The 22518-nt window shown below is 40.2% G+C and overlaps 3 protein-coding genes across 4 annotated transcripts in view; 2 read left to right on the top strand and 1 right to left on the bottom strand.

Annotated features, from left to right (window-relative positions):
- LOC117484060 (complement C3-like) overlaps nucleotides 1–3899 on the top strand; it is a 34007-nt gene extending 30108 nt beyond the window's left edge. The window contains exons 36-43 of the mRNA XM_034132486.1: nucleotides 13–103; nucleotides 219–308; nucleotides 395–497; nucleotides 655–744; nucleotides 1979–2071; nucleotides 2222–2305; nucleotides 3258–3402; nucleotides 3630–3899. Coding sequence (XP_033988377.1) covers nucleotides 13–103; nucleotides 219–308; nucleotides 395–497; nucleotides 655–744; nucleotides 1979–2071; nucleotides 2222–2305; nucleotides 3258–3402; nucleotides 3630–3771 — 838 coding nt within the window. The 3' untranslated portion in view covers nucleotides 3772–3899. The remainder of the gene's footprint in view (nucleotides 1–12; nucleotides 104–218; nucleotides 309–394; nucleotides 498–654; nucleotides 745–1978; nucleotides 2072–2221; nucleotides 2306–3257; nucleotides 3403–3629) is intronic.
- The window catches only part of LOC117484132 (butyrophilin-like protein 8), a 163675-nt gene that overhangs the window by 59209 nt on the left and 81948 nt on the right, over nucleotides 1–22518 (top strand). The gene's annotated exons all lie outside the window — the stretch shown is intronic.
- LOC117484068 (complement C3-like) overlaps nucleotides 22222–22518 on the bottom strand; it is a 30404-nt gene continuing 30107 nt past the window's right edge. The window contains exon 43 of the mRNA XM_034132498.1: nucleotides 22222–22491. Coding sequence (XP_033988389.1) covers nucleotides 22350–22491 — 142 coding nt within the window. The 3' untranslated portion in view covers nucleotides 22222–22349. The remainder of the gene's footprint in view (nucleotides 22492–22518) is intronic.

The following is a 22518-nucleotide window of genomic DNA, read 5'->3' as shown; positions in this document are numbered from 1 at the left end:
TTCTGTGTACAGGTATAAGGACAAGGAAAGAGATGCAACAATGTCAATTTTGGATATTGGCTTGCTAACCGGCTTCACCGCTAACACAAAGGACTTGGACTCAGTAAGAACTTTTACAGATACACATTAACCCACAACAAATGCACTTGTCACAGTTCCTGTTAAGAGAAAAAAGATGTGTGTGATGGTTAGTGGTCTGATTATGTGTGTGTGTGTAGTTGTCCAAAGGACATGGGCGCACCATTTCAAGATATGAGATGGACAAAGTCCTGTCAGAAAGAGGCTCACTCATCCTCTACCTGGACAAGGTAAGACGTCGCTGTTTCCTTCCTCCATACTTTTCCTCTCTGCCTTGCTCTTTGTGTATTTATCTCTATCTCACCTTTATCTGCAGGTTTCTCACACACGACCAGAAGAAATCATTTTTAGGGTTCATCAGAAAATGAAAGTGGGCGTCTTACAACCAGCGGCTGTATCTGTCTATGAATACTATGAGCGTGAGTCTTAGAGAAACCTCCATGTCTTTTGTTCCCAATAGATGTCAGAGAATATAACACTGTCAATAAGCAGGCATTGTTATTTGTTCAAGTATTTAATATATCTTTTATAAAGTACCGTAAGAACCTGTTTCAATATCTTTCTCTTCTATTACAGAAACACATTGTGTGCAGTTCTACCATCCAGAGAGGAAAGGAGGACAGCTACTGCGGCTCTGCAGAGATGATCTATGCACATGTGCTGAAGGTAAACGGGTCAAAACAACCTTATCCATTAACTGTAAACTTTTATTTGTAATAATAATAATAATAATGGGTTTCATTTATAAAGCGCTTCATATTTGACTTCAAATCCCGAAGTGCTACAAGCAGTGAGCATGAACAGTATAAAAACAGTACACAACACGGTAGAATGATAAAAAGCAATAAAAAACAAACAATACAAATAAAATAAAATAAAAGGGTGGTAATAAATAAAAGGTCTAGGGAAAGGCTCTATTGAAGAGATGGGTTTTGAGGCCTTTTTTTAAAAGCTTCCACGGTCTGTGCTGCTCTCATGTGGTCGGGGAGAGCGTTCCACAGACTGGGAGCAGCCGAGCAGAAGGCCCGGTCTCCCATAGTACGGAGCTTGGTCCTGGGGGGTTTGAGGAGGTTGGAGTTGCTGGAGCGGGTGGTCCGCAAGGAGGTATGGGGGGTGAGGAGTTCCTTGAGGTAGGGAGGGGCAGTTCCATGGACACACTGGTGGGTGAGGACGGAGACCTTGAATTCGATCCTCAGTTCCACGGGGAGCCAGTGTAGAGATTTAAGGATGGGGGTGTTGTGATCATATTTGTGCACCCTCATCAGGATCCTAGCAGCGCTGTTCTGATACTGGAGCTTCTGGATGCTTTTGTTAGGGATCCCGATGAGGAGTGCATTGTTCAATTTTTTATTCTAAATAACACAACACTTAAATTGTGCTTTGTAGAGGTAAGCTGCAGGTCTGAGGTCTGTAAACTGCAGCAGTGTATTATTATACTTTGAAAACAAAGACTCAGAGGCTATACAGCAATGCTAGTAGCTGGGAGTCTTACCTATGGACAGCAGCACTAAATGCTATTCCCCAATCAGAGATATTTCAGTCTTGACCCAAGTGTTGGAGCCACTAAACGGCAGACAGACATTGTCCCCATGAAAGCCACACTGCGAGCATCGAATCATAATGATATCACCAGGAATAGTCTCTCAGATTTACAACATAAATCAAGGAGTTGTACTCCTTATGAGAAAAGCACTTAGTTTCACATCTGGTAAAGGAGAATGCTGTAAAATTGAGTTTGCAGTAAATCACCAGATTGAAACATAAGCACCTGAAGTCTAAAAGAAACTTCACTAATAATCTAAATTGTGACGTAAATACAGCTGCCATCATCCATGCTCATGTACTACTATAAACATTTGATCGGATGTGTTATAACTTTATGCCAATTGTGTATTTCCAGAGAACTGCAGTATGCAGAAGAAGGAGAAAATCAGCAATGATCAGCGCACAGATAAGGCTTGTGAGAGTACAGAAACCAGCAAAATAGATTTTGGTAAGAGAGCATAAATGGATTGAATTGACTCAATATAGTACTTTTATACACCAAAAATGTATTTGTTTGATTGTGTGTGTCTAAGAGTTTGGGGGAAGAAGTGAGCAATGAAACAGATGAGCTAACAATCTACAATGTGTCTGTCCTCAGTGTACAAAATGAAACTGGAAGTGTTTGAAGATGGTTTGTCCACAGACATTTACACAATGCGTGTTCTGGAAGTCATCAAAGAAGGTGGGTATCTAGTTTAACCGCCTAAAATGGAGTAGCCCCTGATGTTTCTAGGGTGCCGTAAAGGGTTAGGTGACTTAACAGTTGGTTTACCTCCTTTTTACATTTTGTGTGCACATTTAATCTCCTGTCAGACAATAAAATACAACTTTTAAAATGTTGGTAAATGCATTTATGTCAGGCAGTTAGATGACAACACCGGTCATTTTCATGTTTCTAGGCAAAATAAGATGTTCGACTTGTTTTTTCATTTATTAGTGCAGTTAGCAGCTTGTTGATAATTATTATACAGTCGTGAGAGTGGGACACATTTAAAGGGGCCCTATTATGCTCACTTTTATGATTCATATTTATATTTTGGGGCTCTACTGCGACATGTTTACATGCTTTAATGGCAAAAAAGTGCTTTTTTAATATTCTCATACTGCCTGTGCTGCTGCACCTCTTTTCACCCTCTGTCTGAAACCAGAGCCCAGTCTGCTCTGATTAGTTAGCTGGCCGGCTCTGTTGTGATTGGTCAACCACTTGGAGTTGTCCCGCCCCTTAGCCTCTCATGTAAGATGTGTTGGGAGCTAGACAATAGAAGCGCAAGTGTTATGTAGTGATGTCACTATGTCACAGTAAACAAGTCGTCCAATGGAAGAGTTTCGATCAGGGGGTGGGAGTGTGTGTCTGAAACTCCCTCTGGAGGGAACACAGGGATTTCAGCCTTTGCAGACCATTTACATGCACAACAACCCATATAACTACAGGAGAGGGAAACCCCCAAAAAGCAGAATCCAGCCCCTTTCACTTTTGGCAAGAAGGCAAATAAGTGCGTTTCCAGAAACGTTTGTTCCTTTCAGAATGATTCCACTGGAAATATGTAATAATAAAGTACTTTTGTTTTGTGATGAATGATTAGCTATCCATTTGATCCTGACCTTTTCTTTGTTCTCCTAATTTTAAATAACAGGAACATTTGATGTGGTTCCCCTGAATAAAAGTCGCACATTCCTCAGTTATCCGCACTGCAGGGAGTCTTTAGAGTTGGATGTTGGCAAAACGTACCTTATCATGGGAACATCAGATGATATTCACAGAGATGATACACATCAAGCGTAAGTTTGTTTGAATCTGATTGTGTGGTGTGGGGATTTAAGATCTTTCTGTTTCACTGCTTTTTATACTAAATCAAGTCAATATTTGTTGTACTCATTTACCGTTGCCATTGATTAAGTAATAAAGTATCCAGAAGGAGGAAGGAGGCTTTCTTATGTTATGTTTGAATGTTACAGATAGCTGTTCACATGAAGACCTAACGTGTTTTTCACTCTGCTCTCCTTAGGTATCAGTATGTACTTGGAGAAAGAACCTGGATCGAGTACTGGCCCACAGAAGCTGAGTGTCAAGCTGATGAACACAGACCTACCTGTTTGGGCATGGAGGAGATGGTCAACACGTACCAACTCTTTGGATGTCAGCTGTAGTGAAACTCAATAAAATTAATTGTTTATATGTTGACATTATTCCCATCGTGTACGACTTTCACTGCTATAAGATGTATGGGCTTACAATGTTGCAGTGTATTGATTACAATTAAATGATCTCAATCTCATTTTCTGTGTCTTATGTCTAATTAAGTTATTTATTTAAGTAAAAACACCGTTTTTTTTTTGTTTGTAAGTCGTAATTTTCTCAGTGTCTTTGGGTAAGGAAATGTAGGGTTAAGAAAGAACAATTCTCCTTAGGATTTAGGACATTTTGATGGTCAGTTTTTCATTATTTTCCACCCTTTTTACAGATAAAACAATGAAAATAACCATAAAGCCAGAGCAGTGTACCTGTCCACCTGATACATGCTTAACTCCAATATTCACGCTCTTTTTGCTCCGTTTTAGTCCCTTCCTACATCCATAAACGTCTCTTTAGCTGCTAAATGTCCAATTTCATCATCTTTGTACAGCTTTTTCTTTGTAACCATCTGGAAACCAGTCTAAAAAGTCAAGTTAAGAGGAGTTGAAAGATGTTTAAACCCTTTTTGAGTTGTATAGCCGCGTACTCTTTGGACCCATTATTCATATAAAGTGCCGAAAAAGAAACCCAACCGATGACGTTGAGCATTAAAGGAAAATCTGCTGCGCTGTGCATTTGCGTGTTTGAACGCTGCTCCAGCCTGCAGCCGAGCAAACATCTGGAAGTGTTAAAAAACTCCTGATGACTGCAGCAGAATCCCTCAGCAGCCAATCACAGCGCCACTTCCTGGGTGCTCTCGGCCAATCGGGAGGCTGGGACGGAACACAGGAGGTCCAGTCAGAGTTTATAGAGACGGAGAGAGACTGGAGGCAGAGAAGAAGGACTCAGAAAATAGGTATTTTTTTAGCGTTTTTTAACAGAAAGACGTGTTAATTTACAAACCTATCACTACTTTGTTTCTCTGGAGACTACAGGACGTAAAGCCGACCTGATTATCAATAAAAGAAAGGAGGTAGGAGGTGATTAAATGCACACAGATGCAGAAAAACAGCTTAAACTATTTACTTATCCATCTATTTTCTCACTATGAGGTGAGGTTGAAGACATATTAATTTACCTTTGACTTTTTGATTGTCGCTTCTTCTTATCTGTATCAAGATTGATGCAAAAAGTGAAGTTTGACCTTTTTAGAGAGATTTAGAAAAAAAAAACACTTCTGGGGTCATTTGGGTGCATTTTCCATATCTCTGGCCCCCCTCGTTTGATTTTGATGATTGACATCTCTTTTTAACCGTTAGAGCCAATAGAAGAAGTTCCTGAAATCCATCTAAACATTACCCATTGGTGAATGAGTGCTGCGCAGCCTGAATGCCCCAGAACCGGAAGTTGCGATGACAGTGACAGACACATTGGATTAACCTATGGATTAACCTTCAGCTGCGTTTTTATCGTTTTAATGCCATTGAACACGACTTTTGATCAGAATAACAGCTAAGGTGAGACAATCTCCCGTGTTTGCTCCGTAATGCTACGTGTTGTGATGTCTGTGTTTGCTTCCCCTGTCGCGAGTTCTGATCGCTCAGTGATGATACTAATACCTTTCATTCATTCTACTGAGCCGAGAGTGGGAGCTCGGGGGGCGGGGCCTAAGGGGGGCATGCTCTGTGAGCGCACATACGGATTTTCATGGATGTATAATAAGAACTGGATACAGCGTGGGAGGCGGGGCCTCGTTCATTCCTATGAGGGTTGCTCATTGGCGCATGAGAGAGCGAAACGTCACGAAAGTATTCATATAATTTTATAATCCATTCTTATTGTGCATCCATGGGTAAAGGTAAAACTCATGTAGTACTGAACACGTCACATGAACGTGCCGGGGCGGCGCGGTCCTGTGGGTTAGATGCGCGTTCATAATGCAGAGGAAAATAACGTTAATAACGTTATTAGCACATTTTACAACTTGAGGAACGAATGTTTTTAATAAGGGCTATACAAATGTTCATACTGGGTTGTTTATTTAGTTAAAAAAAAAATGATCCAACGATTTACAGACGTCTCTTTCCCGATGTTAGTCAAGGGGAAAAAGTCTTTCCGGGCCCGGCGACTGATACGGAAGTGTAGTACCGCCGTTTGGCCACAACTAATATTTTCCTCAGGGTCCGGCGCACTTCCTGGGGGCTTGTTTCTTTTGCTCTGACAGCCAGGCATGATGGGTAATCTGTGACGTTTCGCTCCCTCAAAAGTTCGGCCATTTTGTCCTCATGCGCCAATGAGCAGCTCTCATAGGAAAGAACGAGACCCCGCCTCCCACGCTGTATCCAGTTCTTATTATACATCCATGCTCCTTATGCGTACTGCAATTTTTGCGGAGCGGCATTCCGGCAGCACAGATGAGACATATACCACGTGATGACACGTTAGGCTCGTGTTGTGTTCAAGGAACCTGTCCTTGGCCAGGAAAGATAGGTACTCGCTTGTTTAATTATTTTGTGGTCTCGATTTCTTACTTTTTTTTTTTTGGCGTGTGTTTACAAATTACCTCAAGGGCCGTATCAAATGGTCTCGCGGACCGTATACGGCCCGGAGCCGGAGGTTCCCCACCCCTGCTTTAGACAAACAATTCAAAAGACAAAATCAACTAAATGTATTTAAAGACCAATCTTTATTTGAATGTGCCTCTTAACCTGAGATATTAGTTATGTAGGGGAAACTTCTGTGTAGCAATGCATTGGGAGTCACCGACTCAGGAAGGAGACACGGTGAGAGTTGGAGCTTTTGATGTCAAACACTGATGGGTTTATTCAGAGTATTCGGCCGGAGGATTCACATCACAAGTCAAAGAGTCAGAGGTTCTGACTACACGGTAGAGTTGCCACGTCAATTCTGAAGAGCCTCTCTCTATGCTAGACCTTTTAACTGGTTCACAGAGAGTAATCAACATCTCTGAAGGAGTAGACTAAACAGCTGGGAACACTGAACCACCTGCGTCCGACACTCATGGCCTCAAAGATTTCACATCTTAGACTCCACAAACACCGATAAAGAAGTGCCTCAGCATTCTCACAACAATTACCATTCGTGCCAGACAAGTTGACCGGTCACAAACTGGTGACAACAACACATATGGCACCAAGGCCTTTCCTTAAAGGAGATAACAGACGTCAGAGTAGATCATAAAACGTCACAGAGCAAAAGGTTAGATATCTAGAAGAATTATTCCTTAACAGTTCCTCTCTTTTTATCATTTTTGATAAACTTAAAACATTAGTCTAAGAATAATTTTGGTCAATACTTAAATCAATAGGCGTCTTCAGATTCGAGTGTGGTCTCACCTTACATTCAATTACATCACAAAGTAGAATAAGATTGAAACATTCAATCACAATGATTGATACAGCCAATCATAATAGGAAAAATTATCTCTCATCAGTGTTTGGAGCATCTTTTGTCAATAAGTACAATAATGAACACACATAAAACACAGATACATAAAAGCAAAATATTTGTTTTAAACTAATATCTTTTATCATTTAAACCATTAGTTAATGTCATTTATCAAACTATAAAATCAAAACCAGCTTGCAGCTTAAAGATTTGCTTTAAGGCAATCACTAGTCAAAAGCATTTAAAACTTAGGATCATAAGAGATCCAGCTAAGGCATAAAATTCACAGTGGTGATTTGATCAATCTGTAATCTGCAAAATTGCAGTGTCCTCAATTTTAGGATTACTTTACGTTTACTTCATTACGCTTTAGCCAAGAGTAAGGCACTTAGTCTTAGAAAAATCAATACATTATTTTAGTCAAGTACATTGTTCAAAATCTGAAAAGGAAAAGTTAGGCAAATATTCAAAGACTTTTGTAAAAACCTGGAAAGGAAAGATTAAACATTCTTAAAACTTTAATTCATACATTTGTAAATGTTACAACTGATCTGTACCAAATTAATCAATTATTCTTATTAGCCATATTTACCTGAACATCTACTTACTTATGGTACTTGGAAAGGGTTCTTCTGTGTTTATCTAATGTTGAATATAGAATATCAATTTCTTTAAATTATACTTCTCTAATTTGAGGATCAAATATGCTACATAATTGTTATATGAATTATTATAAATATTTGTTTTGGGCCAAAACTGAAATTAATCCAGTACTTGAAACATCATTGTAGGTCTGTCTGTGCATGGGTAATACATTAAAGAGTAGTGTTGTTAAGCCTGATTGCTGGATGATTAAGGATATTAACATTATCTGTTATAATATTAGAAATACCTTATTATTCAATACCTTATAATCTTAAAATATTTATTTATTAATTTTGTTTAGTGTGAAAGTGTAATCTGATCTGACAAAATATATTTATCACCACTATTTAACACATGTCTGGTCATTGGAAATATAAAAAACAATCATTAATTGTACATCTTTAAACATCTGGTCATTCAATTCAAAGTTCATCTTTGTACGAGAGCTGGAAGAATATGTCCGTCAGTCTTCCTGACTCGTTCTCCTCCTCCCTTTATGACACCGAGTGTCTGGTGTGTAAAGGCATCCTGATACTGTAGATTAGCACTGAGGTGCTGATTAGCTCAAACTCTTCTTCATCAGAGCGCCATATTTCAACCCCCCAATTGCTCTGCTTTTGTGTGGCTCATTCAGTGAGCACTGTAGCTGACCCCCCAGTGAGACGGAGGCTCATCTGCCTGTATTCCTTCTGCTATCTGCTTGAGAGAAGTGCAACTGCGTATTCCTGATGCATCCAGGTGTCCCCCCCGTGATGGGAGAGGTTAGGAAGACATCAAACTCCTCCAAGAAACATGGAACCTTGTATTATAGAAACCTCTGAAACCCTTGCTCGTCCTGCAGGGTTGTCTGCTAGAGCCCACCGAGCAGAAAGATGAAGAGAAGAACCCCCTCTTAGCAGAAAGGTGAAGAGAAGCATCCCATCTTATCAGAAAGGTGAAGAGAAGCATCCCATCTCGAACGACCTCGTGCTTCCTTGCACGTGGCTGGGGGTGCTCTCTGCACCCGGAGAGTGTGACCCTCTCTCTCTGACCCTTGGCCTTGAGAGCTGTCCTAGTTATTGGGTTAACACTTGATAGGGATGTTTTTCTGAGTGAAGACAACTCAAAGTAATGGATTAGCACATTATCATTTAATTACAAAAATAGGCCCCTCAGAATTATTTGGGAGCCTTCCTGACACATGCACATTATCATTTTGAAGGTTTGTGTTAGTCATTTAACATGCAAGAATCATATACTCATCAGTCCATAGCAGAGAAATGTTATTGTAAGTTAAAGGTGAGCTTGTCCCTGTGGATATAACCCCTTCTCAATGATTCTAAATATATATTAATTCACCATTTACCTTTTGATAAAATATTAGTTTATCAGAAATATTTTGTCTCTTCCATAAAACATAGGTTTGAGAAATAAATTACCCAATATAATTGACTCTTCCCTCCCTTTTCTTACATATGTTACATATGAAATAATAACTTAGGAGTCTATTTAAGCATGGTATAGTTTATAATCTATGAATCGAGAAGACTCAGTATCACCTGTGTGCAGCTTACAAAAAACCATTGTGATAAACATATATTATGCAGGAAATTGATACATTTGTTGAAAAACAAAGCATATCTGATTTGGGAGGAAAACTTTCATCCCTTTAACATCTGAGTTATTACTGAAGACATAGCAGGAATGATATTGGGTGTCTGAGGGTGTTATTACTGAGAAATGTCAAACAAAATCAAAACCTTACATTTGAAAACAGGTTTGCATTCCTCCACTTAAGGTGACGTTATCATTGGAAACAATAAAAGCTAATTGTTTTGACGTAGAATCTATAAATTGAATCATTAGAGCAGAACAGAATGGTTGTATTGTATCCTGAGTTTCGTGCAGCCTTTAGTTTTACCAGGTGGAAACATTGTCTATATAATGTGAATACATGTAGAACTAGACATTAAGCGGCCCCTGACATTAGGCCTATTTGAAACAATAGTAGGGGCTTTTACCAGCTCGCCAATTTACAGGCATCATAGCAGTATGAATAGCCTTAAAAACAACCCACTCTGCGGTAAGGAGAGTCATGTATCTGAACCAAATGCCCTAAGTCAGGGGTAGCCAACACGGTGCCCGCGGGCACTTGGTCGCCCGCAGGGGCAACGTGAGTCGCCCGCGGGGCATGTTCTAAAAATAGCTCGCCAAGCAAATCCAAAATGTATAAAATACACAAAACAAAAAAGGAAATGTAATTAAAAGAATCTACCCTATGCATAAACGAAACCTAAATCATAGCGAACTCTATCTACTTACTACAACTCTATATCTATCTAACACCCCTCCTCCCCCCACCCCCACAATGAGTATCGACCAATCACGTTCTTGCTTGATTTGCGGGACCAGCGTTGCAGTCGGGAAGAAAAGCACCTCCCGGCTGATTTTCCTTCTGGCAGAATCTACACAACACATCAGCCCCATTGAGCAGCCTATCATGCAGCCTATACAGCACATGAGGGGCAGAGCTTTACTCTGTGTGCTGCAACTTGCATATATATTTATTGCACTTGATGCACACACACGCATGGCGTAATTTCCACCTGGGACAGGGGGGAAATGTCCCCCGCTCTTTTCGAAATCCCGTTTGTGTCCCCCCACTTTACAAATATGTTTATTATTATTTTTTAACGCAAGCCGCCATTGACACGGAAAAGCACACAGCCTCTGTGAGCGAGCGAGACAGAGGGAGAGAGAGAGAGGGAGCGAGAGAGCTAGGGAGGGAGGGAGGGAGAGAGAGAGAGAGAGAGAGCGATCGAGAGAGCTAGGGAGGGAGGGAGAGAGAGAGCTAGGGAGAGCACACCTTTATCTATTTAATATAGATGAAGTAAGAAAGGACAGTAAAAAAAACAAAAAACAGTTTGAAAGGGGAGTGATTAGTAAAATAAGCATAAATAAAAGGAAAGAATGCTAACTAGGTAACATAAGATAAGAATAACCAGTTTAAATGATTTGTTATTAGTTGTGATCATATTCTAAAGATGTTTGGATTATTGAAAAGTATACAGCTCCCTTTCATCTGAGTGTTGAGAGCTGTTTCCATCAATTCATGCTGTGCTCAAAGTGCTCCAGATTGATGCATGTCACTTCAACATTAAAAAACGATCTTCCCGGGGGTGCATGCCCCTAGAGGAGGTGAGGCCCGTCCACCCCCAAATAAAGCAGGTTAAAATAATTAAATTGCATACATGTTATTTGAGTAAACACTGAAAACGGGTCCCACAGACCCTAACAGTACACAGAGGTTAAAGGTAAGCATATCATAATGTTAAAATGTGCTAAATATATACACTGCAAAAAACAAAAAATAGAGGAATAAAAGTAGCCCCCGACTTGTTTTATTTTTTGAAAGTAGCCCTCACCCTAAAAAAGGTTGGTGACCCCTGCCCTAAGTGAAGCCGTTAGTCTCATCTGACTGACCCAAGGGTTGGTACTGGGGTGACAGGGAGGCTTCCAAGTGTTCATAGCAGATGTCATGCTTTCAGTTCATGGCTCAGTGGGGGGGAGCAGACCCATGTGAGACAGTATCAACGGCTGTAATGTTCAGTTTGAGGAGTGTCATTCTCTCTGGGAGCAGGAAATGGTGTCCATTCAGACCAGACCATTAATGTCATGTAGAGCAGCCATAGCATCTCTGTGACTGCACTCAGCCGGACTGCAGCAGGGCAGAACTGGGTGACTTTTAGTGAAGCCGTCCATGGCCATAGACAAAATGGAACACGTACTAACAAAAGGGACACAAGGTCATCAATGTCTCTCTTTACCTTTGGCCTAATTGTAAAACAAATTAGTGGAAGAAATGTGGAACACTAATCCATCATCATGTGAAATTTAGAGTTAATTTAAATAATTACTTATGGGTTGAAGTCAAATTAACATTAACATTAGAACTAAAGTCAGTCAAAATTGGACGTGCACGGATCAGAATCTAATCAATACACCATTTCCCCAGCTCTGTAATGAAAAGGATATCAAGATTAGGTACATTACAGGAGTGTTAAAACATCCAAACATGCACACTTATCTTATTCTAGTAGAGATTAGAGGACAGGTCTAATGTTGTGAACAAAATGATCAAGTCAAGTTATTTTATTTATTTTATCTTATGTACCACATTTAATTTATGTTGTGATGTCCTTTTTGTTTTCTGTTGTTTTTATGTGTAACTAATGTACCGCAGGTCTCCCTTGAAAAAGAGATCGTTGATCTCAATGGGATTTTTTAACCTGGTTAAATAAAGGCTACAAACAAATAAACAATTTAATAATTCATCTTAAATTACTAATAACTTTAAAGAAGGCAACAATTTACAATGTGGATAAGGTGAATACTTATCCAAAGTGTGTGTGGGTGTGTGAACAGCTTGTCTGCCCAAGGTTAAAACATTTGGGACAGCAGTGAGAATGTTATGAGAAACAATTTGTTGCTTAGACTGAACTCGAAGGAAGCTAGACTGGAACATTTTAAATAAATCAAAACACTTGTACATTAATTAAATACATTTGACATTTAGCTTGAGCTGGGTTCAATACTTTCTTTATGGTATTTAAATTGGGCTCAAGTAGAACCTTTACATGGATTTGGCTTGCAACACAAAGTGATACCGATCTCTGTCTGTTATGATTTGAAAGTCTCATGATTTAAAGTGTAGGGCTGTGAAGGAGAGGCCCTTGGAAAACAACCTCTACTTCTTTGTTAACTGTAATTACTTATTGTAAAAAGATTGCAACATTATACTTTGTAAAGAATTGCTGAATTCATTTAACACATTATGCACACTGTAATGAAAACGTCAACAAATATATTGATCCTGGCTTAACCAGTGACCTTTACTCTTTTGTTCATAAGCTCGGTTTCAGAAAACTTGTCAGTAGTTTAACAACTATTAGAATTTTAGTAATGTCTATGGAGACCAATTGGTTGATACGAGAAATCATTTGAAGCAGTTTAATAAAGAATGTTAAACTATTTAAAACTGTAATTAAAACTTCAACTTATATTAATTATCTGATTCCAGTGGCCAGTTGGAACAGATAATCAACAAAGTTTCCATTTTGCAGCAACAGCGCAAAAGGTTTCAACAATAATTTGTATTATGTCTGAGTCAAGTTCTGTCTTATCAGCTTTGTTTCGGAATGTGTTCAATACATTACGTTTTTTTTTTTCATTATTACCATACAATACATAGATTTAAGAATAAATGAAACAAATAATACAACATTGACCTAAAACAGCAGACAGATGTTGCCACCCTGACCTCCTCAGGCAGGTTTTTTTACGACCAGACGTGATGCCTCTGAGGGTCTCGGGGTGCAGGACGGGGCATAGGGTTTATAAAAGGTCACAAACATATCTTAACATAACAGCAATACAATTTAAAATGTATTCTTAAAGTAATATAATCTTATTTTCTTCTTACACCTACAGCGCACACCCTGAACAGTGTGCTTCTTGTTTACATTTTCCTCTGCACACTCAGATGCAGGACATACAAACACTATTTTGCTGTTTATTTTCATTTTGCTATACTACCAGAATTTTGCTTTACATTTATATATTATTTATTTTTTTCAAGTCATTTACTTTTGGTGAGTTAACTAAAGCTTAGTTTATTTTACCCTGGCTATGGACTGATTCATTATTAGTTGTTACAAAACATACACAAGACGGCGGTTAGACAAACCAATATAGACCCCCGATACAAACAATCAGACAAACAAACATGAACTCGTAATAAACACCAGTGCGTCAGCAACAGCTCATCCAGCTCAATTTAGTCCAAATTCAAGAGGTTTCAGAGGGGGTAGGGAATTATCTCTCAGTGGTGCACCTTGACTCGCGCCCCCACCCTTGTATACAAGTCTTAGATCGGTGCCTGGCAGCTGTCCAAAAGCAATAACTAGCTTATCCTCTTGCGACCCCACTACTCTGTTCTAGTGGTGCTATGCCCCCCCGATCAGGAGCGCATAGACTTTTTTCTCCGCCACCCTTTCTATCCAAAACTGCACAGTTAACTGTAGTCCTACTCGACCAGTCTATACACAGGCTATCGTGTTCATCCCAACGATGAAACACAGTTTTGTTCTACACTTGCATGCCACTATAATTTTATGTATGCACCCCGGACCGGCACCAGCTCCTCCAGCAATGTAGGGAGCTGTGTCGCATCAGGTAATGCACGCACCTCGCACTTGCCCGCTCGTCGTAAACGGCCACAAGCCACGAGAGTGCCTTTTAAACCATCTCGTTTTTAATAGAGACGGCGGTGGTGTGAGTTAAAGCTATAGACAAAATCTGTGACTTTCTCCCTCTTTAGTGCACTTCACCAGCCACGCAGATACGGGGAGGCATTTTACATCTCTGCGACTGCCTGTGCGGCACATATGCCCCAAGCAGCAAAACATCTCTGCGACTGCCTGTGCGGCACATATGTCCCGAGCAGCACACACAGAGGACACACACCCCCGGAGCCGCAGCTGGAGCCGTGTTTTTTTTTAGAGGCGATAGGGTTAATATCTCTGGCTGCTTATGTTAACTGCTAGTATTGGCCGCTGAAACCCCCAGAGTTTCGGCGATTTGTTCACTACAAATCCCTATTTTGCTTTCACACAGAAGTTCCACTTTACAGATGCCCTCATTAAGGCATTTTTAAACATCTCTGCAACTGCCTGTGCGGCACATATGTCCCGAGCAGCACACACAGAGGAAATCAGCCAGGTCAGCGTCCCTGGATGATCCCCTGGGGTTACTAGCCCCAAATGTTTACTAACCAAAGCAAAACACAGCCGCTCTGCTTCACAGATAATTTTAGGATACCGTCAATCACAGATTCTGGTAAGGCAATGTCCAAATGTAGATTTGAAATCACACTTACCAGTTCTGAAGATTTGTTGGTATCCTGCCGACAACGCCAATTTGTAGGGGAAACTTCTGTGTAGCAATGCATTGGGAGTCACCGACTCAGGAAGCAGACACGGTGAGAGTTGGAGCTTTTGATGTCAAACACTGATGGGTTTATTCAGAGTATCGGCCGGAGGATTCACATCACAAGTCAAAGAGTCAGAGGTTCTGACTTCACGGTAGAGTTGCCACGTCAATTCTGAAGAGCCTCTCTCTATGCTAGACCTTTTAACTGGTTCACAGAGAGTAATCAACATCTCTGAAGGAGTAGACTAAACAGCTGGGAACACTGAACCACCTGCGTCCGACACTCATGGCCTCAAAGATTTCACATCTTAGAGTCCACAAACACAGATAAAGAAGTGCCTCAGCATTCTCACAACAATTACCATTCGTGCCAGACAAGTTGACCGGTCACAAACTGGTGACAACAACACATATGGCACCAATGCCTTTCCTTAAAGGAGATAACAGACGTCAGAGTAGATCATAAAACGTCACAGAGCAAAAGGTTAGATATCTAGAAGAATTATTCCTTAACAAGTTATACAGTAATAGTATTGACAATCTAAAAAAAACTGAGCAACTCAACAGTTAACTTTATATTTCTTATTTCCTAACGCATTTATTATTTTCATTTTTACCCTCTCATATTCAGTGTGGACGGATTGAGACAGCGTGGTGTCCAGAGAGCTGCAGAGACTTCAGGGAGAAACCTCCGTGTGATGGACGTCCTGTCTGTTGGTTTGGAGAAGACTGAGGGTCTTTCCTCAGCGAGGAGGACCAGGGGCCTCATTTATAAAGGGATATACGCTCAAAAAATGGCGTACGCCAGTTTCTACGCAATGTTTGCGATTTATAAAATACTAACTTGACGGGAAAATGTGCGGTCCTCCACGCAAACTCTAACCCATGCGTACGCACCAAGCACACAAACGGGAGAGGCGAGAAACTGCGACACCGTTGGCAGAAGGAAGAATGGAGAGAAATATGTGGAAATAAATAAAATGTTACCTCTCATTTGTCATATATGAAGAATTCATTTTCAAACATTGATTAAAGCCAATCTTAAAATGATTAAACAAACGCCTGTTTGAGACTCCTCAGTGCACACAAAAACATAACTTGGAGAAATAAATAAATACGGATATGTTATTTAAAACCACCTCGAATATGTTGTGTTAATGTTATGAAATGTTTTCTCATAAATGATGCGGTAAGCAGGAGGACAGAATTACGTCTAAACTGATGCCGTTTTGCATTTCTATAGGTTGTAGATACGAGCATGGTTTTATATACTATCACGTTTAATCGTGTTTTATGCCGTTTGCCAAGACTTGATAAGTCACTCGTAAAACACAGGAGTAAGCTTATCTCTCTACAATTTGACATTAAGTCTTCGTGCTTCCATTCATTCTTGATAAGCCCCATACTGTGATCAAAACTTCTGAAGCAATGGAGACAGGACTCAGAGAGACACGGAGAGAGATCGAACTTTGATCGCAAACACTGATGGTTTATTTTGAGCTTCGGCCGGAGAATTCACAAGACATGTGCTGTGCCACGAGTTGAGACAGCGGTTGCCAAACCAATTCTGAAGATCTCTACCCCAGACCCATGTATTTAGCTGGTTCTGAGAGAATAATCAACATTGTGCATAACAAGACAAAGCACCATAACACCTCTATCAGCTGACACCGACAGGCAGGAATAGGGAGACAAAACACTGAGAGCACAGCAGCCCAAGGTTGCAGGTGCTCATTGAGGGCAGTACAAACTGATAAACAGTTATGGGCCCAGGAAAATATTTCCCCAACAGTCATTATGTATCTATATAAGCTTTCATATATTTTGAATCCCAGCTAATTTGAAATTGTTTTATACATTGTTAAACTTCCTATACATTTCTTCCTCAACATTATAATATTTCATATATTGCTTAGGTTAGAACCCAAGCGGCAAACTCATGGGCAGAGCCGGGAGGCCAATAAGGAAGTGCCTCAAGCTGCAGTTCATCTAGTGGCCAGTAGGAGCAGTCTGCAGAAGGGAGCAATTTCCATAGACCCCCATGTTAAAATGACCAACTTTACAGCAGAAATAAACATGTTTACATCGTGGTTCAAAAAACCATATTCTCTGTATAGTTAGATTCCCCCTTAATGACTATGGATTGTGGGGTGAATTTTTTCTCAACTCATCTGTTTAATTAAAGTGGACCTATCATGCTATATTTGAATAATATAGTGTCGGACCATACCTATATAAGGCATATTTATACTTTTTTTTTTTCAAAATACCAAACAGATCATGCATTTTAGCCATGCCTCATTTCGCTCAATTTGACAATTTATAGCTCTGTTTTTGCAAGGGCAGATTCAGTGAGAACAGCACCACCTACAGGCCTGGCATATGTACTACAGCGTCTCCAGCGCTTTCGAACGGCAATGCCGTGGTTGTCTCCTCCTGATTGGTGGAGTTGGCCCAATAGCCGTAGCGCCACTTTCCTGACGTCAGGAAAGTGTTCAAATCTGGATCAGTTTTTATCAGATCCGTTGCAGCCCCTTTTTTAGAGATTTGGGTATGGAGGAAAATAGAGAGGGTTGTGTTTTCTGACACTTGGTGAGTTCCCTGGAACACCGGGGACACATATTCATGTATACAAGATGTACAAAAGTGCATTTTGCATGATAGGTCCCCTTTAATATTCAGTCTTAAAGTTTTGGGCTTAATAATAATAATAATTCATGTATTGTACTCTAACTATGAATTATTGTACTCAGGACAGGAGTTTAACCGAGTATTACTCAAAAAGTACAGAGTAAAAATACTTGATTGTACTTGTGGTTGTATTCCAAGTAGTACTGAGTCCAACTGTATCAATTTCATGTAGAACTTATTGCAAAAACTCATTTTATCCCTCAACAAATTTAGCAGAATACATGAATGATTGTACTCGGGAGGGGAGTTTTACAGAGTATTACTCAAAAAGTACACAGTAAAAGTATTTCATTTTGTTTGTGGTAATAGTCTAACAAGTACTGAGTCCAACATTACCAATTTTATTAAGAACGTATGGCTAAAAATCATTTTATCGCTCATCATCTAATATAGCAGAAGTGGCTTGAATTTGTTCTCAGGAGGGGAGTTTGACAGAATAACTGAAAAAGTACACAGTAAAAGTAGTTCATTTTATTGTTGGTAGCAGTCAAACCAGTACTGAGTCCAACAGTGTCAGTTTTATTAAGAACTTATGGTAAAACATATTTTTCAGTGCCGCTTCTCGGCGATTACCGTAAAGGCGTGATAAATCGCGCACTCAAAAATGAAGAGCTTGTAGTGATCACTGATGCATACACTGGGGTTACATAATCCAATCATGGAACTACAGGTTGGGGGTATTGTTTCCGCCCGGACACATATGTTGACGGTACCTCCGGGGTACCTACTGTGTGTCCTCCTCTTTCACTTTCTCTTCTCCTCTTTCCTGCAACCCGACAGCACGTCGATTTCTGCTCTCCAATAAAGAGAGATTTGCAACTCTGATACACCGCCTCCGTCTCCCTTCTCTCGGCACTACAAGCTGCTGATTTGACCAAGAAAACGCGAGACACGGCTGAGTTGACCGCAGTGTTCTCTTGAGGTGTCTTTCACTTACAGTATGTGAAACCCGTGCCTATTGCCAAGCACTGATGTTATATCTTTATATTTTAGGCCAAGCTCAAAGTAAAAATCGATGAACCGCTCCATTGTTGTGATTTATGTGTTGCCGAACTGACTAGGAAATACATTGAGCTAAATGAAAAGTTTACTTCAATGTATTGTAATGTAATGTAATGTAAGATCTCGCAAAGAGGTTTTACGAGATCTCGCAAAACATTTTTTATTTTATTCTAGCAATTTTATTTGTTCTTCTCCATGTCCCCTAGGGGGCTCTGTAATAATCTGATTGTCTTTGTAGCTCACTGTTGAAATAAAAAACAACATTACAATTACAAAACAATTATATCTACAGCCCCTAAACACAAGCACACCTCTTTCATAAATAACACACTTGTTCTGCAATAATATGTTTTATGTTTCCTGTAATTTATGTCAGGAAAGGACATGCCTGAAAGACACGACTCAACATTTTCTCCTTCTCTGAGGGTCAAGAAGAAAATCCAAGAGGAAAATTAAAAGCTGATGTTATGAGATTTTAAGACCAGTACAGGACATTCACTAAGAAACTACTTTTATTGTGAACACAAAGATCTGCACACCAAATATTTTTGTAGTCTATCAGGACCATCATTTGTTTGTGACGCTGCACCTCAGAGAAGGTCTGGTTATAGGCTTATAAAGTGTGGCGAAAAACACAGTCAGCTGATCGAATGCACCTATTTCCACATCTACACTCCATCAGCTGATTATTTCTATTTGCCTCACTTTATGAGCTTCACATCACCTGTGCCTTGTACCGCAGAGTTTGCAACGTCACAAATAAATGGGGCCAATCTTCAGTCAGATGTGAATGTGTAATCTAACATTTTCAGTAAGAATAATGGACAAAAGGAGTGCAAATACAAATTCAGTTTATTGAAATGTGAACCAAAAGTTCATCAAAAATGTTTTCAATAAAAAGCACATATGGACAGAAGGTGTAAACCTATTAAATGTATAAGTAAACACATTTAGTCAAATAAAGTGACAGACTAGGCCTGTGCAGGTGGTATCAGCTATGCCCAGCATCCATCAGGCCTGGTCCATCACACGGAGGTTTCTCCCTGAAGTCTCTGCAGCTCTCTGGACACCACGCTGTCTCAATCCGTCCACACTGAATATGAGAGGGGAAAAATGAAAATAATAAATGCGTGAGGCAATAAGAAATATAAAGTTAACTGTTGAGTTGCTCAGTTTTTTTAGATTGTCAATACTATTACTGTATAACTAATATCTCAGGTTAAGAGGCACATTAAAATAAAGATTGGTCTTTAAATACATTTAGTTGATTTTGTCTTTTGAATTGTTTGTCTAAAGCAGGGGTGGGGAACCTCCGGCCCCCGGGCCGTATATGGTCCGCGAGACCATTTGATACGGCCCTCGAGGTAATTTATAAACACACGCCAAAAAAGAAAAAGTAAGAAATCTAGACCGCAAAATAATTAAACAAGCGAGTACCTATCTTTCCTGCCAAGGACAGGTTCCTTGAACACAACACAAGCCTAACGTGTCATCACGTGGTATATGTCTCGTCTGTGCTGCCGGAATGCCGCATCGCAAAAATTGCAGTACGCATAAGGAGCATGGATGTATAATAAGAACTGGATACAGCGTGGGAGGCGGGGTCTCGTTCTTTCCTATGAGAGCTGCTCATTGGCGCATGAGGACAAAATGGCCGAACTTTTGAGAGAGCGAAACGTCACAGATTACCCATCATGCCTGGCTGTCAGAGCAAAAGAAACAAGCCCCCAGGAAGTGCGCCGGACTCTGAGGAAAATATTAGTTGTGGCCAAACGGCGGTACTACACTTCCGTATCAGTCGCCGGGCCCGGAAAGACTTTTTCCCCTTGACTAACATTGGGAAAGAGACGTCTGTAAATCGTTGGATCATTTTTTTTTTAACTAAATAAACAACCCAGTATGAACATTTGTATAGCCCTTATTAAAAACATTCGTTCCTCAAGTTGTAAAATGTGCTAATAACGTTATTAACGTTATTTTCCTCGGCATTATGAACGCGCATCTAACCCACAGGACCGCGCCGCCCGGCACGTTCATGTGACGTGTTCAGTACTACATGAGTTTTACCTTTACCCATGGATGCACAATAAGAATGGATTATAAAATTATATGAATACTTTCGTGACGTTTCGCTCTCTCATGCGCCAATGAGCAACCCTCATAGGAATGAACGAGGCCCCGCCTCCCACGCTGTATCCAGTTCTTATTATACATCCATGAAAATAACCCGTATGTGCGCTCACAGAGCATGCCCCCCTTAGGCCCCGCCCCCCGAGCTCCCACTCTCGGCTCAGTAGAATGAATGAAAGGTATTAGTATCATCACTGAGCGATCAGAACTCGCGACAGGGGAAGCAAACACACAGACATCACAACACGTAGCATTACGGAGCAAACACGGGAGATTGTCTCACCTTAGCTGTTATTCTGATCAAAAGTCGTGTTCAATGGCATTAAAACGATAAAAAACGCGGCTGAAGGTTAATCCATAGGTTAATCCAATGTGTCTGTCACTGTCATCGCAGCTTCCGGTTCCGGGGCATTCTGGCTGCGCAGCACTCATTCACCAATGGGTAATGTTTAGATGGATTTCAGGAACTTCTTCTATTGGCTCTAACGGTTAAAAAGAGATGTCAATCATCAAAATCGAACGAGGGGGGCCAGAGATATGGAAAATGCACCCAAATGACCCCAGAAGTGTTTTTTTTCTTTCTAAATCTCTCTAAAAAGGTCAAACTTCACTTGTTTTGCATCAATCTTGATACAGATAAGAAGAAGCGACAATCAAAAAGTCAAAGGTAAATTACTATGTCTTCAACCTCACCTCATAGTGAGAAAATAGATGGATAAGTAAATAGTTAAAGCTGTTTTTCTGCATCTGTATGCATTTAATCATCTCCTACCTCCTTTCTTTTAGTGATTATCAGGTCGGCTTTACGTCCTGTAGTCTCCAGAGAAACAAAGTAGTGATAGGTTTGTAAATTAACACGTCTTTCTGTTAAAAAACGCTAAAAAAATACCTATTTTCTGAGTCCTTCTTCTCTGCCTCCAGTCTCTCTCCGTCTCTTAAAACTCTGACTGGACCTCCTGTGTTCTGTCCCAGCCTCCCGATTGGCCGAGAGCACCCAGGAAGTGGCGCTGTGATTGGCTGCTGAGGGATTCTGCTGCAGTCATCAGGAGTTTTTTAACACTTCCAGATGTTTGCTCTGCTGCAGGCTGGAGCAGCGTTCAAACACGCAAATGCACAGCGCAGCAGATTTTCCTTTAACGCTCAACGTCATCGGTTGGGTTTCTTTTTCGGCACTTTATATGAATAATGGGTCCAAAGAGTACGCGGCTATCAACTCAAAAAGGGTTTAAACATCTTTCAACTCCTCTTAACTTGACTTTTTAGACTGGTTTCCAGATGGTTACAAGGAAAAAGCTGTACAAAGATGATGAAATTGGACATTTAGCAGCTAAAGAGACGTTTATGGATGTAGGAAGGGACTAAAACGGAGCAAAAAGAGCGTGAATATTGGAGTTAAGCATGTATCAGGTGGACAGGTACACCGCTCAGGCTTTATGGTTATTTTCATTGTTTTATCTGTAAAAAGGGTGGAAAATAATGAAAAACTGACCATCAAAATGTCCTAAATCCTAAGGAGAATTGTTCTTTCTTAACCCTACATTTCCTTACCCAAAGACACTGAGGAAATTACGACTTACAAACAAAAAAAAACTGTGTTTTTACTTAAATAAATAACTTAATTAGACATAAGACACAGAAAATGAGATTGAGATCATTTAATTGTAATCAATACACTGCAACATTGTAAGCCCATACATCTTATAGCAGTGAAAGTCGTACACGATGGGAATAATGTCAAAATATAAACAATTAATTTTATTGAGTTTCACTACATCTGACATCCAAAGAGTTGGTACGTGTTGACCATCTCCTCCATGCCCAAACAGGTAGGTCTGTGTTCATCAGCTTGACACTCAGCTTCTGTGGGCCAGTACTCGATCCAGGTTCTTTCTCCAAGTACATACTGATACCTAAGGAGAGCAGAGTGAAAAACACGT

Source organism: Trematomus bernacchii, unplaced genomic scaffold (genome assembly GCF_902827165.1).
Source record: "Trematomus bernacchii unplaced genomic scaffold, fTreBer1.1, whole genome shotgun sequence".
Lineage (NCBI taxonomy): Eukaryota > Metazoa > Chordata > Actinopteri > Perciformes > Nototheniidae > Trematomus > Trematomus bernacchii.
This window is presented reverse-complemented; position numbering and strand designations above follow the sequence as displayed.